Raw genomic sequence first — 17,410 nt, forward strand, 5'->3', positions numbered from 1 at the left:
GCAACACCAGGTGATGGGAGTGGGGTGGCTCTGAGTGCAAATTCTAACGATGATCTAGCAGCAAGTACAGCTAGAGCTGGGCTCCAGCCTCCACCCCTAGCACTCACCCTGGCAGTGTTGATGCCACTGACGCTCTTGGTCCAGCGGGCGCCCCCAGAAGTGCTCTGTACAGATAGCAAAGCTCACAACCCTACCATGTAGCGCCTGTTGCAGGTCTGAAGCCTCTAGATAAAAATCTAAACACTTTCTGAGAAGTTTTATTTGAAAACTTGGGGACATAACAGAGACAGCAGGATGTGGGCTGGTATTCTCCAGCCAGCGTTCTCAGATAAGAAGCCAGGCTTGGGTTCCTCAGGTTGCTAGGTTCCAGGATCCCTCCAGACTATGGGGTCCCAAGGAGAATACCCACCCTTCTCCTCTCAGGCGGTTACCCCCTCCACCACTGCCCATTTCCGGTATCTGAGGGGACACCGAACTATAGACTTTAAGGGAGCCGGAACAGAGAGGATCTGGTTAAAATCCACAAGGACGGGAAGTAAGTAACTCGGGAGCTTGGGGCCTTAGGGGAATAGATAGTTTCCTCCATCCCCAAGAAACCAGGGACCTACTCGTTCCCCTGAAGTGTCTCCCTCACTTAGAGGGGAAGTTTGGGAAACATTACCTCCTGTGACCAGACATTTCCTACCTGTCTTTGGGGGGTGGTTGGGAAACAGTCATGGTGGGGCAGGGTAGCAGTAACCCCTGCAGCAGAGGAGGCTGGGGTGATGATCGTCCTACTCTGCCAGCTCCTCCGTCTCAGCTGGGTGCAGGCTGGCTGTTGGCATACGCCTGGTCTGGGAAGGAAGCCCGCGCCCTGCGGGTCTGGGCACACACTGAGGCGTACAGCTCCGGCTCGGGGCCTGAGGCCTGGGGCTTTGGCTCAGAATCCAGCACCACCTCTGAGTACTTGATGGGGGTTCCGGGGCTGGGGAGATGGCCCTGAGAAGGCCGCAACTGCAGGCTGGTATAGCACATCACTTTCTCTGTAGCCTGGAGATGCAAGGCTGTTAGAAGTTCACTGGACCCTTGGAAAAGCCCTCACTTCCTTCCCTCCCCCCTTCCTCAGCCACAACTGACTCACCGTGACGGGGTCTCTAGGAGCTGGATCTTGCTGGTCTGGCCCCGGTTCTTGAGACAGTCGACCTGGGATAGGGAACAGTAGTAATCTGGTCACTTCTTGTTCTTCCCCCTGCCATCCCTCATCCCACCCACCCAGGACGTGCATGGCCTTGGTGCCCCTCCCCTTTGCCAGCTCCCTACCAGTCTGAAGATAAGGCAGGTTCCCATATAGGGGGACCTCTTCCACAGATCCTCCAGAGCTGCAAGACAGAGATGAGGGGATGAGGGGACATCTGGGTAAGGGGGAAATCTCAGTCACCTATCTCTGTTGTCCCTACTCACCGTCCCTGTCCCGGATGGCTTCTGTTCCGGCCACTAGTCCATCGGAACAAGTGTGCAGCCAGTGAGATGAGAAGCAGCAGCGTCGCAGCCCCTAAGAGGGCCCACAATCCCCAGGCCTGAGTCACAGTGGGGATTCCTGTGGATGCCAGGGTATGGGGGCTGTTACTGCCCAGCCCAGCCCAGCCCTCCAGGTCCCAGCAGGTGGGACAAGGGGCCATGTGACCCCTCCCCCTGCCCCTGCCCCGCCCAGCTCACCGGGCACTAGCAGTTCTGTGACTTCTGTGCGGTTGGCACCTCTGCTCATGACTGCTGACCTGGGAGCTGAGTCTGCAAGCCCTGTGCTGAGGGGTCAGCTTGGCTTATGGCCTGATTGCTGCTGCAGGCCCCTTTACTCTCGGCCCTCCCCAGGCCTGGCCCCCACAGTTCATCCCCAATACTGCTGGTGGCAGAGTCACTGGTTTCCGGGGAGGAAGGGGGAGGGGAGGGATGAGCGAAAGAACAAAGACACCGCCCTGTGCCTGCACCTGCGCCACCCAGTATCTCCCAAGCTTCCGCCCCCACCCCTCGTGGCCCTATACCTTCTATGGCCAGAGAAGAGAAGCAGGCCTGCGATTTCTGTGCCACTGTGCAGGTGAGCCCATGAAGACTCCCAGGAGACAACATAGCATGGGGCAGGACCAATAAGTCAAGGAAGCCAGGCCTTAGGACAGAGATTACTCTCTGCCACAGAGTGTCTGCCTTTTCTCTCCCACTCTGAGACCCGTGAGAGAGAATATATTCCTCACTGAGCATACTACCAAGAGGAATGAGATGGGGAGGCTTCCTAGTACCTAAAATCCCATCACACCCTAAGGCTGAGTCTAGGAGATAAGATGACCATTGTCATTCTTATTATTACTGGTATAATAGTTTAGGGCATAGAGGAAACTTATATTCTCCCCCTCCCGACCCACTTTATCCAAACTGTCCCAAGAACTGTCAGTCTCAAAAGTTAATTGAATCAAAGAAACCTCTACCCCAGTACATCCTGGAAACTGAGCCATGTCTTTGCGCTTGTTCCCTTCAGGAAGTGGAGCACATGTGATGCTCAATACAACCCAACCACATGGGCTGCTACTGAAGCAGAAGAAGGATTTCAGGTTCCTTAGGCCAGAGGTCAGTGATACGTCTGGCAATAATGGGTTCAAACTCCCTAAAGGCAACTATCAGTCAAGGGCCATTTATCGTATTATATCTGGCCTGAACCACTTGTTTACGTTGACTATGCCAGCTGGCTTAGGGTCAAGGTTTGGACTACACGGCTCTGCCACCAGGCTGCCTCTAGATCAGTTAGACTACGGTAACTCCTGTGAGTGTTGGTCTCTCCTCCTGGCCCTGCCCCCTCCATTTCTGGAAGAACAAGAAGATACACTCCTAGGTCATTCATTTATTTAGCACACATATACCTCATTCATTTGTCACCTGTGCCGATTGCTTGCTTATGTGCCAAGCTTTGGAGATAAAGATGTGAGTGGGAAATGTTTTCTTTCCTCAAAGGGCTCTTGACCTAATTAGGAAGATGACCCAATGTGTCCCAGACAATTAAAAGGCAGCATGAAACACGGGAACTCTCCAGGTCTGCCTGAGGTCCTGGAGGTGAAAGGAAGGGCTGGGGGTGGGGGGTGACATGTGGTAACTGATAGGGAGACAGGCAGAAAGCTTTGGAATCTCTGACTTGCCTCTTACCTGATGAACTTACTGACCTTCCTGAACCTTTGTTTCTTCATTCTTTGTTTTTTTAATTTTTTTAAATATTTATCTATTTGAGAGGGAAGGAGAGAGTATGAGCAAGGGAAGCGAGCAGAGGGAGAGGGAGAGGGAGAAGCAGACTTCCATGGAGTATGAACCGATACTCATTCCCTCTTTTTTTTTTTTTTTTTTTAAGATTTTATTCATTTGACAGACAGAGATCACAAGTAGGCAGAGAGGCAGGCAGAGGTGGGGGGCGGTGGGGAGCAGGCTCCCCGCTGAGCAGAGAGCCCGATGCCAGGCTCCATCCCAGGACCCTGGGATCATGACCCAAGCTGAAGGCAGAGGCTTTAACCCACTGAGCCACCCAGGCGTGCCCAGTACGCATAGTTCTAAGGACTTTCCTTGGATTATCCCACTTGATCATCATAACGACTCCGTAAGGTACAGATAGTGTATTATCATTATCTCCATTCCTCAGAGTGGAGACTGAGGCACAGAGCGAAATTAAGTAACTTGCCCAAAGTCATTTAGCTTTCGAGTAGCAGAGGCAGGTTCTAGGCCATCAGTCCATAGTCTACGGTGTGCTGTGCTACACAGTGAATGGTGGCTATTAGAAACATTTGCCGATTGAAGAGGGTGGGGGTAGAGAAGGCCACTGTAGGAAGAGGGAACTGCAAAAAAAAAAGAAACTCCAACCGATGTGATACATACAGCGCGTTAGGTCAGGAGAAAATGACTCAGCGGTGGATTAAACCACTTGCCCGCTCCATCCTTGAGCCGCTAACAGTACCCGGAACAGAGACCCTCCGCAGGGGAGGACCTATTAGTCCCACTTCTAAAAGTCAGCCGCGCTGAGAATGAGCCCCGTGTGGTTGGTGCGCACAGCTGCGCGCACTGCCTGCGTAACTAGAAATGCTGACGGACGACGGCCCCGCAGCACGCCGCTCAGCTTCCCCCGCAGCACACGGGATGGCTTCTCGGCGGACGTTACAGTGCAAAGCAGGGAAAGTCAGCGTGCACGCGCACGCGGCACTCTCTGCCAAAGGGTCCGGGGACTTTCCCCTAGGCACAAATAAGGAACAAGTCCTCCGTCTGTAGCCTAGGAAACAGGCCTTCAGCACGAGCTGTACGCAGTTTCCACGCTCATTCTTTTAAGGTTCGGCGTCCTAAGCATTTTTTGCTTAGGGTGAATAGGTTGCGAGTATGGGAGATAAAATCCATTTTCCAGCATAATCTTATAAGATTGTAGGCTCCTAGAAGCATTCTGGCGAATTCTTAAATAGACGAGAAATGGATTCATTTGGGAAAGTTGGGCCAAGGTCCTATGCTAATAAGCGTGCCCCGCCCACACATTAAATGGGCGTGACCTCCTAGCGTGTCCCGGTACGCGACCCTCGCACCGCCCCTCTTGCGCATGCGCAGCGGGACTCCGGGCCAGCTCTGGCGCCTCCGGGGCCATCGTTCTGTGGCCTGCAATGGCGGGGTCGGTCCCATTTGCGGGTTTGCTGGGGTTGCTACTTGTGTCTGCACTGCCCGGGGTCCTCGGAGACCGCCCCAGCCCCGACCTCCGGGCACACTCAGGTATCAGCGAGGGCTTCTGGAGGGAGGCTAAGGCTGCCCATGGGTCCCCAGGCCCCGGCTCTACTGACCCACCTCTGCCGTCCTCAGCAGGGGACAATGCCCAGGTCGGCCCTGAGGCCACAGAACCCCGGCGACGGTCGCCGCCCAAGGACCAACGAGAGCGGGCCCGGGCGGGAGCTCTGCCTTTGGGGGCGCTGTACACCGCAGCTGTCGTGGCTTTTGTGCTGTACAAGTGTTTGCAGGTGCGGGACGACGAGGGGTGGGGATGCTCCGGGCCTGAATCTCCCATGGGGGCGCTATAGTATCATGAACGAGACACTTCTTTCCGTCAGTTTGTAAAACGAAGAGGGTAGTTCCTTGGCTTTCCAACACTAGAGGGGTATTTTGAGCATCCAGCGAGGTAGCAGTTGTGAAGCGTTCTTGGTAAATTGTAAATAAATAATGACCACCACATTTAATTCTCCCAACAGTCCAATGAAGAGATTAAGTCATTTGCTGAAAGTCACACACAGCTGGTAGTAACTGGGATTTGAACCCAGCAAGTCTGTGTCCATACTACTACGGAAGTGTGGCTGCTGGTAAGATTCTAGTCTTGGCACACAAAGTGTTGGTTGCTGTAGCCACAATATGGAAGGCCCTAGTCTCATGTTCTCCTTAGAAAGGAGGCCCTGAAATGTAAAATGACAGTACATTTTAGTGTATGGAAATGGTTGGAATGGAAAATAATACCTTCCAAGGCTCTATCCTCAAACCTGGCCTGATTACTTATTTGCATTTATTACCAATAAGTATTACCAATTACTTATTGCACTTATTACCAATTTGGAGGGGATATGAAATTAAAAGGGATAGCTAGTCATGATTCCAAATAGACTTGACTAGTTATGATGAAATTTATTTATTTATTTGTAAAGATTTTATTTATTTATTTTGACACACACACACACACACAGAGATCACAAGTAGGCAGAGCAGCAGGGAGAGAAAGAGGGGGAAGCAAGCTCCCCGCTAAGCAGAGAGCCAGATGTGGGGCTCGATCCCAGGACCCCGAGACCATGACCCGAGCTGAAGGCAGGGGCTTAACCCACTGAGCCACCCAGGTGCCCCTATCATGATGAAATTTAAAGAGAATCAATAATAAATTATATTTGTGGACCCAAGTACTATCTGGAAGAAACATATAACTTAGCAGTTTATTAGTTGAATAATAAAGTTCAGTCGTGTGTTGTGAAACCCACTTCCCCAGGCAATGCTAGGAACAAGGTATTGCATATCATCTTTTTTTTAAAAATTTACTTGACAGAGATCACAAGTAGGCAGAGACGCAGGCAGAGAGAGAGGAAGGAAAGCAAGCTCCTGCTGAGCAGAGAGCCTGATGCAGGCTCGATCCCAGAACCCTGGGATCATGACCTGAGCTGAAAGCAGAGGCTTAACCCACTGAGCCACCCAGGCGCCCCTGCATCTCATCTTCTGATCAGAACACTCGGGAGAATTTTATTCTCTTCAGGGAACTATTTTTAAAAACACTATGTGCCCAGTAGAGCAACCAGAGAAAACCATATCAAATGAACAGTGACTGAGTAAAACTAGAGATACTAAACCAGAGAAGACATGGGGAAGGGGAGTGGGTAAAGACCACTGTCTTCAAATGCCTGAATGGCTATCGTGTTGAAAGGACATGGTTTTGGAAGGCAACATGGAAAGAAGATACATAAAGTTTTTGGTTTTGTGTATAAACTAACAACCAGAGCTTTATCAAACTGGAGAGAGATGCTCATTCCTGGGAGTGTTTCATTAGACTGAATGACCCCGTGTGGGGGCATACTGACATGTTGCTTCACATCCTAGGTGAGGAGCTAGACTAGGTGTGATTATGATTCTTTAAAGTAAAATCTCTATGGCTTTCTTGACTTCAAAATCATCCTTCTCTTCTCATGGCTTTGGAGACAGAGGTGATGGAGAAGCTTGTTCCTGCAGGCTAGCCCTCTCTTTCTTCTATTTCATCAGGGGAAAGATGAGGTTGCAGTTCTCCAGGAGGAGGAAGGCAAGAAGGAATCATCACAGTCAGGTGGGTTTTGCACAAGCCTGTATTTGGTAGGGGATGACAGGACCACAGAAGATACAAATAACCATTGTTCTCCTTTTCTCCTTTACCCCCAGAGCAACAGCTGGCCCAGTTGACACAACAGCTAGCCCAGACAGAGCAACACCTGAACAATCTGATGGCCCAGCTGGACCCCCTTTTTGAGCGGTAAGAAGAGCAGTGACCCTGTGGCCAGGGGAGCTTTGTGATAGGTGGAAGAGGTGGCGGCAGATCGGCTAGCCTCTGAGTGGATATTTTTCTAGTGTGACTACCCTGGCTGGAGCCCAGCAAGAGCTTCTGAATATGAAGCTTCAGACCATCCACCAGCTGTTACAAGACAGCAAGCCAAACAAGGGTGTGGACGTTCCAGAACCAGGTAAAGGGTTGGGTGGTGTGAGTCTTGTGGAGGTGGAGACAATCTCTGAGATAGGAATATCCCTGATCTTTCCCCTCACAGAGGCCAGCCTACCCTTTCCTGAGGACTTATGTATAGAGGAGGAGGAGGCGGAGGCTGGTGACAGTCAGGCCTGGGAGGAGCCCCTACACTGGAGCACTGAGACGAGAAACCTAGCTACTCCTTGGGAAGTGGAGCAGGGGCTAAGGAGAAGATGCAGCAAGGCTGTGGGAAGGGCTGCAGTCACAGCCCCTGCCGGCAAGGAGAAATGACAGCTAAAGGTTTAGTAAAACAAAGTCTGTGCTTGTGACTGGACACTCCTGTGTGCTTTTTCTATTCCAGCTGGTCCTACACACACCCATACTAGGTGCCCAAGAACAACTGGGCCTTCCTGAAAAGCTTCCCTTATTAGGATAAAAAGAGGCCACCTTCCAGTGTGAGAGCTGAGAGAGAGGGAGCTCCAGCTCTTTTCCTTATATTCCTGAGGCCACCAGCAGGGCAACCTTCAGGGCACAAACACCTCTCTTTCCCTTATTGCAGAGCTGAGACAGAAAGGCCTTTCCAAAAAGGGGAAGAAGAAAAATATTTACTAAAATGCAGTGGGAAAATAAATTACGGAAACTGTATTCAACATAAAAACATCCACATTTACAAAGCTGCAGTCCTGATAAACAACCACCCAGGGATTCAGCACTGAGCTTAATCAGTCCTAAATCCCCTCATCTGCTTTGGAGGGGCTGGTTCAGCAGAACTTCACCAGGGTGGGACTTGGTTTCCTGATTCTCAAGGGCTGGTCAGATGAGCTGGCACAGGTTGGTCCCAAGCAAACCCGAAATGACCCTTCTCCAACCATGAAGTGTTGTGTGTGTTTTGTTTAGTTAGTACTGAAGATTTCTTTGTACTCCTCTGACTTTGACTTGTCTCTCAAGTAAACTGGGTTCTGGAATGAAGATTCTTCTAGTTCTTCTGGCTGCTATGGAGAAAAGACGGTCAGTTCAGGCACTGCCATGAGCACTTTCTTCAGACAAAACACCCATGGCCTTGGGGGTGGGGCAGCCCAGAAGGTGTTAGACGTGAGACAGGATTAGAACTGCTCACTCCCAGCCCATGGGCCTCATCACAGCACTCTTACCTGATGGCCAGAGTCAAACTGTGGTGCCAGTGCAACAGCTCCTCCTGGTCTGTGCACATAAGCAGTAGCTTCTCATGGGGAAAGGACAGCTAAGGAGAAATCACCACTTAGTGCAGAGCTCAGAAAGGTCCAGGCTAAAACTGAAGGCCTTGCTGTTTCCATGAAGGTAATTCAGGGCTGAGGTGAGAACTAGGGATGAACCCCAACCCCCCCTCTCATCTCAATGCAGGTGGCTTAGTTCCTCTGAAGGGGGCCTAGGCCAAGGGGATAAATAGTACATAGGCATTCGAGGCCTGTTTTGAGCCTCTCCTACCGAACTAGGGCTCCCGCCAATAACTTACGCTGAGCAGTCCACCACAAGGGCCTCCTGAGTGGCCAAAGACTCTGTGGAGTTGACACTGGGCCATGGGGTAGAGGGCACGGCAGGCAAAGGTGCCACTCTGCAGCAGGTGCAGTGGGGGTCGAGGTTTGGCCATGAGGAGCACATCGGAGAAGAGGAAGAACATTCGGGGCCGGGGCTCCCCATGGGGAGGCACTACCAATAGCCAGCCCTGGCGTAGGAACCAGCGACCTGGGGGGCGGTGGGAGAGCTGTTATTCTGGTGCAGCTCCAGGACCATGATCCGTGGGAGCAGACAGAAGGGGAGGCTAAGGAAATAGGGCATGTGTGCTGGCAATAGAGAAAAAGGGTCAGAAAAGGGGAGTTTGAGGATTGGGGATGGGGTGGGGCACAGAGAAGGGGAGCGCGCAGTACCTGAGGTAAGCCCCTTTGCCTGGCGGCCACTGAGCAAAGCCTGAACACGCCGGAGGTGCTGGTCATTCTTCTGTTTTTGACCAATGCTGTAGACTCTCTGGGCGGTTTCACTTATCAGCCGGGCAGCCCCTGGAACAACATCCCCCACCCCATTCCTGGTACAGCTTTGACTTTGGGTGACTGATGGTGAGGAAAGGCTATTCTGGAGGGGACTAGGGTGAGGGTCTAACCTCTGGGAGGGCAGGCAGGGCAACAGACACGTTGTGTACATGTCAGTGGAAGATAGGGACATACCAGACATTGTTAGAGGACAGAACCAGAAAGGCAGAACCAGAACAGGAGAGGCAGCCTCCTGCCTGTGTTTCAGAGGAGCAAGAACATACGTGTGAGCTGTTGCTGATCAGGGCTGTTGGGACCTGTGTTTTCAGCCAAAGCCACAACAAGATTCTCATACCTGGAATTAGACAGCTGGAAGTCCATGAGGGGAAGTAGAGTTGGGCAGAATTCCTTCTGCCTGACCTACAGATCGCTCCCAACACACACTTTAGTTGCAAGGCCAGGAAAGACCTGCTTTTGATGGTTACATCCCTTTCTTTCATCTGGGACTCAGAACCCGGGCTCACCCCACATGGCCCTCTGCTTCCATCTTCCCACACTGAAGAGTCAGGAGCAGACTGACCATGATTTGGGAGTCTAGTTAATTAGATTAATGAAATTTAATCCAAGATTAATGAAAATTAATCCATCCAAGGAGGATGCTAAAGACAACCTGACTATATGCTCTTAACGTCCCCAGGAACAAAAATCTAAGGTAGGCAAACCTCTCACCTCAACCGACTCTTCCAGATACCTTGCTTCTATTACAGGCCCCCTCACTTCAGTGCAGACTTCCACATTCCTAGCTAAGGGCCTGAGCTGCAGACCCCAGCTACTCCAGTGGGTTCACATTTACTCTTGCAAGAGGTTTTTAAGAGCGGTTGGTCCCGGGAGAGGCAATGGGACAGAAGCCATAAACCCCACAAAGCTGAGAGCAGCGATCATACAGACCCAGAAAAGAGAGGTTGGCTGAATCCAGGGGAGTTTACTCACTGCTGGAGCCTCTGCAGAGGCAGAGGGAGCAGGTCCTGAAGATGAAGGCTCCCAAACTCAGGGCGGCCTTCCTGAAGTCGCACAAACCTCCGGAAACGCTTGTTTTTCTTTAGTTGCTCCTGGAGTGATAGGGAAAGGATTGGCAGCAGGGAGAGAAGCCACTCCTTATATTGTATTCATCTGTGTACACTCCCCCACCCAGCCCTCTGTAAGCTGTGTGCTCCTGGGAGAAGCCCTACAGAGAACTTTGGAGAGATGGGGGACACCTACGGGGCTGTAGAAATGTAGGAACAGTATGAGTGAAGTTTGGAGCTCCAGAGGAAGAGGCAATGTATGGGGCAAGAGGGGAAGAACTTGAGATTATCTTGGGGTTACCTGCAGGGTGGTCCGGGACCTCTCTGCGTTGGCAGCAAATTCGGTGTACAGCTCCAGGTGGGGGCAGAAGCTTTCCAGCCCCTGTCCCCAGTGCCCTCCTTCGAGGTAGGGAAGAAGCTCTCTGCGTGGGTGAGGATAGTAAAAGCAGTCCAACAACTACTCAGGCACCACCTCATTGAATTCTCATAACCTTGCCCTGGAGGTAGTGGTATTATCCCATTTTACAGATGGAAGGTGGGGCAGGGTAAGGCACTGGGCCAAGACCACAGATGAGGCAACTGGCAGACTCCGTATATGAACTTGGGTCTCCCCCGACTCCAAGCTTTGTGCACTGCCAGCGGCGAGTGCCCCCCGCCTTCTCTTTCCCCTCGCCCCTCTACTCACTGGCTGGCGCCGTAAATGAGCTCCCAGGGCCCAAACAGGGCCTGACGCTCTGCTGGTCGCAGGGTGCCCTTGGCTTTCAGAATCCCCACGAAGTACTGCGGAAGGAGAGTACGGGTATATAATCTGCCAGAAGAGGAGGCTAATGCCAAGCCGCTGCTAGAAATTAGAATGCCTGAGCTCCCTAAATGCAGGCGGCCGGCCCAAGACCCACTATACCTCGCAGAGACCCTCCCATACCCTGGGGTCCCCGCCCCATACGGGAGGGCTTGCGCGGCCGCACCGTGGCCACCAGCCCCAGCTGTTCCTGGTAGCGCCGCTCGGTCTCCAGCAGCTCCCGGGCAGTGCAGGCGCGTTTCCGCTCCCAACGGGCACGCTGCTCTTGAACTGTGCACCGTCCGCTGGCGCCCCATTTCTCCATGCCAAGCTGAGGGGTCGGTTCTTCCGGCCGCAGCCCGCCAGACATTCAAATCCCAACCGCTCCGGGGGCGGGGCCAGAGAGAGGAGTGCGCCCCCTGGCGCCGGGAGGCTGCGCGCAGGACGGAGCATGCGCGGCGGCCGGCGGAAAGGCCTTGAGTCTCTGCGGTTAGGACCTTGCCCTACCGCCTGGGCGGCGCTGCAGGTGCGAGAAGCCCCCTCAGGCGGCGTTGAGTGGGGCAGGTGGGTGGCCCTCCTCTGGACTGGCGCGCGCTAAATTGGGGCTGTAGTCTGGACCTTGGAAAGCAGACATCAGCGGGACCTCAGTGTCCTATCTGTAAAATTAGGAAAGGGGCAATAATTACCGTACATATTCTCTCCTGGGCCTGTGCCAGATCTGGGGTCCAGTCGTCCCCAGTGCTTTCACTACTAGGAAACCTCAGGGGTCACAAGGTTTGAAATGTTTTGGCCCTTGGACAAAAGTTTATAGGTTTTAAGTTACTAACTCGTTTTTTCCTTTCATACTGATCCAAAACCTGACAGCCCATTAGCTCCTGATCAGCAAATGTCAGTAACTAAAGTGGTGGTCAGAATTGCTGTAATTCTGGTCAAAGGCTCAAGCTTGTAGTTGATTAGTCTGTGCTACCCCGTCAAAGATAAAATGGACCAGATTTTCCTTACTTCGTTAGGTCTTTCGAGAAATTGGCAGTAGCCCTAGAGGGTAAATTGGCAGAGCCATTTTGCCAATATGTATGAGAAGTCTTAAAATGTGCTTACTCTTGGGGTGCCTGGGTGGCTCAGGTCGTGATCCCAGGGTCTTGGGATCAAGCCCCGCATCGTGCTCTCTCCTCGGCAGGGAGCCTGCTTCCCTTCCTCTCTCTCTCTGTGTGCCTCTCTATTTGTGATCTCTGTCTGTCAAATAAATAAATATCTTTTTTTTTTTTTTAAAGTGCTTACTCTTATCACCTAGAAGTTCCATTTTTAGGAATGCACCCTAAAGAAATAGATGTGAACAAAAATATGTATATCAAAAATATATATATATATATGTATACCAGAATGGGTGGTACAGTGTTGTTTGTAACCTTATAAAAATTGGAAGCCTTCTAAATGTCCAGTGGTAGAGAATTGGCTAGGAAAATTATGGTACAGCTATTTGAAGAAATATGAAAGCATTACAAATGTAAAAAGCCTATCAATATGGAAAAACATGCAGAGTATATTGCCAAGACCAAAAAAAACAGGCTAACAAAGCTGTTTGTACAATATGATCCCATTTAGGTATAGCATATATAGGACTGGAAGGATAAGCAATTAAGAGGTAGTTGTGGTTGTTATCTCTGGGTGATGGGATTGAAGTTAATGCACTCTACAAATATTTTTTAAGCATCTAATCTGTGTCAGGCACTGGGTCGCTGAGGTTAAAGAGGTGAATGGGACAAATAAGATGATTTTTTAAAATTCTTTTTTTTTTTTAAGATTTTATTTATTTACTTGACAGACAGAGTAGGCAGAGAGGCAGGCAGAGAGGAAGGGAAGCAGGCTCCCCGCTGAGCAGAGAGCCCGACGTGGGGCTCGATCCCAGGACCCTGGGATCATGACCTGAGCCGAAGGCAGAGGCCCTAACCCACTGAGCCACCCAGGAGCCCCAAAAATTCTCTTAATGTTTTTCTCCTTTTTGTAAGTTTTCTGCTGGAGCATGCAAGCATTACATTTTATTTATTTATTTATTTATTTATTAAGATTTTATTTATTTATTTGACAGAGCACAGGTAGGGGGAGCAGCTGGCAGAGGGAGAGGGAGAAGCAGGGGAGCCTGATGCAGGGCTTGATCCCAGGACGCTGTGATCATGACCTAAGGCAAAGGCAGATGCTTAAATGACTGAGCCACCCAGGTGCCCTGCATGCATTACTTTTTTTTTTTTTAAGATTTTATTCATCTATTTGACAGACATAGATCACAAGCAGGCAGAGAGGTGGAAGCAGGCTCCCTGCTGAGCAGAGAGCCCAACGCAGGGCTCAATTCCCAGGACCCTGAGACCATGACCTGAGCCGAAGGCAGAGGCCCAACCCACTGAGCCACCCAGGCACCCCCATGCATTACTTTTTAACCGGAAAAAAAAAATACTATTAAAAACCAAAATGTTAAGAAACTTTCAGACCCTGCATTCCTCCCACTGTGGAACCCTAGGAATTTGGAACTCAAGACAAAAACCAGAGTACTGTTAGGGTTTTGAGGTCCCCTCTAGCTCACTGACATTCTAAGAATTCTAAGGAGAAATGCAGGACTTAGATCAGGGAAAAACAACTTGAAGGGTTGAATGGCGGAAAGAGAAAGTTTGGGTCAGACTGTACCTTGGACTCAAGGAAACTGATGATACCATATAGGTGAAGACTAGTTACACACTCTTCAGTGAATGTGGGGCAGTCCACGCTAGGAGTTCATGGCAAGATGGGACAGATAATCCCACAGTAATCTTTTTTTTTTTAAGATTTTATTTATTTATTTGACAGACAGAGACCACAAGTAGGCAGAGAGGCAGGCAGGGAGAGAGGAGGAAGCAGGCTTCCCACTGAGCAGAGAGCCAGATGCGGGGCTCGATCCCAGGACCCTGGGATCACGACCTGAGCCGAAGGCAGAGGCTTAACCCACTGAGCCACCCAGGTGCCCCAAGCCCACAGTAATCTATATCACTAGGAGTCTCTTCTGCAGTCCCGGGATGAGCAGAAACATGGCCCTAAATGTCTGAAGGCACAGACCCTAATGACCAAAGACTTGGCCATAAACACCACAGAGAGGCCATGCACAGGCAGGTGGTGCCCCAGTCCTGAGTACACCATGTCCCAACCTGGGAAAGTTCCCAGAGTAAGACTCTGGGAGCTTGAACCGGTTTTAGAGTTTGGCAGTCTCCCAGCTGCAAAGGCATGATCCAGGGTCAGAGTCTATACTCCCACCCAGACCAGAGACACAGCCACACACAGAAACAGAGTGCTGAAGAAAGACACAGCAGCATGAAGAATGGCATTTGGAAAATTAAAAGGCTGAAACAGAGAGAGACCTGCACATAGACACAGATCTAGGCTCTGAAACATTGACTAAAAGCAGCTGAGATGGCAGAGAGGCAGGTGGACGTAGAGTGCTGCAGAGAAGTGTACCAGGAAATCTTGACAGAGACCAAAAAAGAAAACGATGGAAATATGAAGAACATTTGTAAAGAGGGAAAATGAAGTAAAGCTGGGATGGGTCTTGGAGAAAGATCTCCACACATACAGACTCCAGACCCCAGTAAGCATGGTGCTTCTGTCTACTGTGGCTGCCCATGACCTCTTCCACCTCAACTAGACTTGTCATTACTACATTCTGTCTTGTCCAAGTCCATCCAATTCGGTATCACTAGCATGTACCCTCCATGTGGGTAGACACTGGTCTAACCAAGGTGCTGACATCACAGCCAACCCAGACAATAAGCTGACCTTCCACATTGCACACTGGGTCAGATTTCCATGGATGGCTCTTAATTTGGCTCCAGAAATAGCAACCTGGATTGTTAGGCTGCCTCCCTCCTTGGAGGACAGCAACTGCTCAGCTCTGTGCAAGTTTTGGTATACACTGCGACAGTTAATCTGACAAGGCAGATAATTTGGGGTGCTGTAAAAATGTGACCTCATGCTCTTGGAACAGTTGTGGTTTGGCAAACATAAGTCATCCGACAATGAACTCCCTGAGGGCAGGGAAGCCATCTTAGTTGATTTGGTTTTCCTCAAGTCCTGGCAAGGTGATCTGCAGAGAGAAAAATGCTCCATAATGGTTGGTGAATAAAAGACTTAATCAAATACTGGACCCTGCCCTTATGGAACTCAATGCTATTAGAGCAGATAAAATATCATAAATCACCTAATATAAGTTGGATGGTGGGCAAGGTTATTAGTAAGGGTAGGCAAAGAACTGTAGTGGTTCAGTGGCACCAGAAATCTCTTCCTGTGGAAGAGAGTGGAGGAGGTGGCCTTTGAGCTAAGTCTTGAATCATAGGAGGGACTTAGACAGAAGAGACAGTAAAACTATTTTACAGGGTAGTGGGTACAGAAGTACTGATTCCTGACAGTGGAAGCTGGCTGGGCCTCTGCTGTGCCAGTCATGACCTCTTTATTATTATTATTATTATTATTATTATTAAAGATTTTATTTATTCATTTGCAGAGAGATCACAAGTAGTCAGAGGCAGGTGGAGAGAGGGGGAAGCAGGCTCCCTGCTGAGTATAGAGTTCGATGCATGGCTCAATCCCAGGACCCTGAGCTGAAGGCAGAGGGTTAACCCACTGAGCCACCCAGGCACCCCTATTTTTTAAAAAAATATTTTATTTATTTATTTGACAGACAGAGATCACAGCAGGCAGAGAAGCAGGCAGAGAGAGGAAGGGAAGCAGGCTCCCCACCAAGCAGAGAGCCCAATGCGGGGCTTGATCCCTGGACCCTAAGACCATGACCTCAGCCGAAGGCAGAGGCTTTAACCCACTGAGCCAGCCAGGCACCCCTACTTTTTCTTTTAAGATTTTATTTATTTATTTGACAGAGAGAGATCACAAGTAGGCAGAGAGGCAGGCAGAGAGAGAGAGGAGGAAGCAGGCTCCCTGCCGAGCAGAGAGCCCAGTGTGGGACCTGATCCCAGGACCCTGAGATCATGACCTGAGCTGAAGGCAGAGGCTTTAACCCACTGAACCACCCAGGCACCCTAGGCATTACCTTTTTAGATAAGAGATTAGTAGAGACCCCAGAGAAGAGGGAGGTAGAAGGAGCGCCCTGAAGCTAGGAACTAGTTCTTAACAGGATTAGAAATATTTCAACATGTTTCTCTAATGCATACAATCATACTGGCACATATCTATTGAATTTAGCCCCAGATAAGAACTTCCTGAGATGGCCTTAATCTCGTTTGGTTTGTTGAAGCTGTGGGGACCTTACTAGAATGTGAGCTACAGAACAGTAGAGGTGGGTTCTCTAGTTCAGTGCTGCATCCCTAGGGGAGGCTCAATGTTTCTCAAATGAACAGGCATACTGGGAACCCCAAGTCCATTCTTAGGGTCCTTTCAGTCTTCATCTCCTTGTACCTGCTCTCCCCCTCCAATCCATGCTCCACACCAGCACTCAACACAACCTAATATGAGAATTGGATTCTGTCATTCTCCTGCACAAGATACTTGATGCCTTTCCTTTGCACAAAATACCATTCTTCCCATTGTTTTTAGCAATTGAATCGCTACTTCTCCAAAAGCCATATCAGATTTTGCCTACTTCTGTATTTCTTTCTAAGGCAGAATTAATCTCTCTCCACTGAATATTGTGCCCTCACTCACTAGACAGTGAGCTCCTTTTAGGGCAGGGATTGTGTCTTATTCATTTCTGTACATTTAGTCCATAGCCCAGTGCTAGACATAGTAGATGCTAAATAAATTTTGTTAAATATAAGAGTGAATGGTATTCCCAGCAGTGAGAACTAGATGAACAAAGGTGGTCAGAGGTCGGGGGGGAAAATGAATGTTTTAATTTGGCTGGAGTATGAGGGAGAATAGTAGGAGATAAAATGGAAAGGATTCTCGGGTAAGATTTTGAAGGACTTGAAAGTCAACTAGAGGAAGAAGATGGGCAGATGGAAGCTAATGAAGGTTTTTGAACAGATGTATAATATGATGAAAAATCAATTTATTGTAAAGTCATCACAGTCCCTCTTCTACATATATTCAGTTTTGCATTTAAAGATTTCTTATTTACTTATTTGACAGAGACACACTAAGAGAGGGAACACAAGCAGAGCGAGTGGGAGAGGGAGAAGTGGGTTTCCCACTGAGCAGGGAGCCTGATGGGGGGCTCCATGTGGGGCTCAATCCCAGGACCCTGGGATCATGACCTGAGAAGAAGGCAGACATTTAAGGACTGAGTCACCCAGGTGCCCCACTCAGTTTTCCATTTATACTCAGATTTGCCTCCCACCTACCTATCTGTCCTGCTCCCAGGCTTCCCCAGCAGCTTGTCCTACCC

The 17,410-nt window shown here is 50.0% G+C and overlaps 3 protein-coding genes across 6 annotated transcripts; 1 reads left to right on the forward strand and 2 right to left on the reverse strand.

Moving 5' to 3' along the window:
* Positions 1-241: 241 nt before the first annotated feature.
* Positions 242-1,912, reverse strand: SIT1 (signaling threshold regulating transmembrane adaptor 1). The gene is made up of 5 exons (XM_013053768.2): positions 1,696-1,912; positions 1,441-1,576; positions 1,300-1,358; positions 1,121-1,182; positions 242-1,029 (listed from the first exon to the last, which is right to left on the reverse strand). The coding sequence occupies exons 1-5, from the start codon at positions 1,742-1,744 to the stop codon at positions 796-798; spliced, it is 540 nt and encodes a 179-aa protein (XP_012909222.1). The 5' UTR covers positions 1,745-1,912; the 3' UTR covers positions 242-795.
* A 2,661-nt stretch (positions 1,913-4,573) lies between these two features.
* Positions 4,574-7,544, forward strand: CCDC107 (coiled-coil domain containing 107). Of its 4 annotated transcripts, none has more exons than XM_045081560.1 (6): positions 4,574-4,752; positions 4,840-4,994; positions 6,760-6,820; positions 6,913-7,003; positions 7,099-7,211; positions 7,266-7,544. In XM_045081560.1, the coding sequence occupies exons 1-6, from the start codon at positions 4,647-4,649 to the stop codon at positions 7,499-7,501; spliced, it is 762 nt and encodes a 253-aa protein (XP_044937495.1). In that variant the 5' UTR covers positions 4,574-4,646; the 3' UTR covers positions 7,502-7,544. The 4 variants fall into 4 exon arrangements, with proteins under 4 accessions (XP_044937495.1, XP_012909221.2, XP_044937496.1 ...); XM_013053767.2 differs by having other exon boundaries at positions 7,293-7,544; XM_045081561.1 differs by having other exon boundaries at positions 4,843-4,994.
* Positions 6,822-11,523, reverse strand: ARHGEF39 (Rho guanine nucleotide exchange factor 39). Its single transcript, XM_045081559.1, is given in 10 exon segments — positions 6,822-8,202; positions 8,362-8,450; positions 8,703-8,932; positions 9,115-9,243; positions 9,498-9,568; positions 10,204-10,322; positions 10,579-10,699; positions 10,963-11,057; positions 11,243-11,385; positions 11,388-11,523. Coding segments are annotated over 10 exon segments (1,134 nt in total). The 5' UTR covers positions 11,509-11,523; the 3' UTR covers positions 6,822-8,186.
* Between the last annotated feature and the right edge of the window lie 5,887 nt (positions 11,524-17,410).

Source organism: Mustela putorius, unplaced genomic scaffold (genome assembly GCF_011764305.1).
Source record: "Mustela putorius furo isolate JIRA1106 unplaced genomic scaffold, ASM1176430v1.1 tig00000580_pilon_pilon_pilon, whole genome shotgun sequence".
Taxonomy (NCBI): domain Eukaryota; kingdom Metazoa; phylum Chordata; class Mammalia; order Carnivora; family Mustelidae; genus Mustela; species Mustela putorius.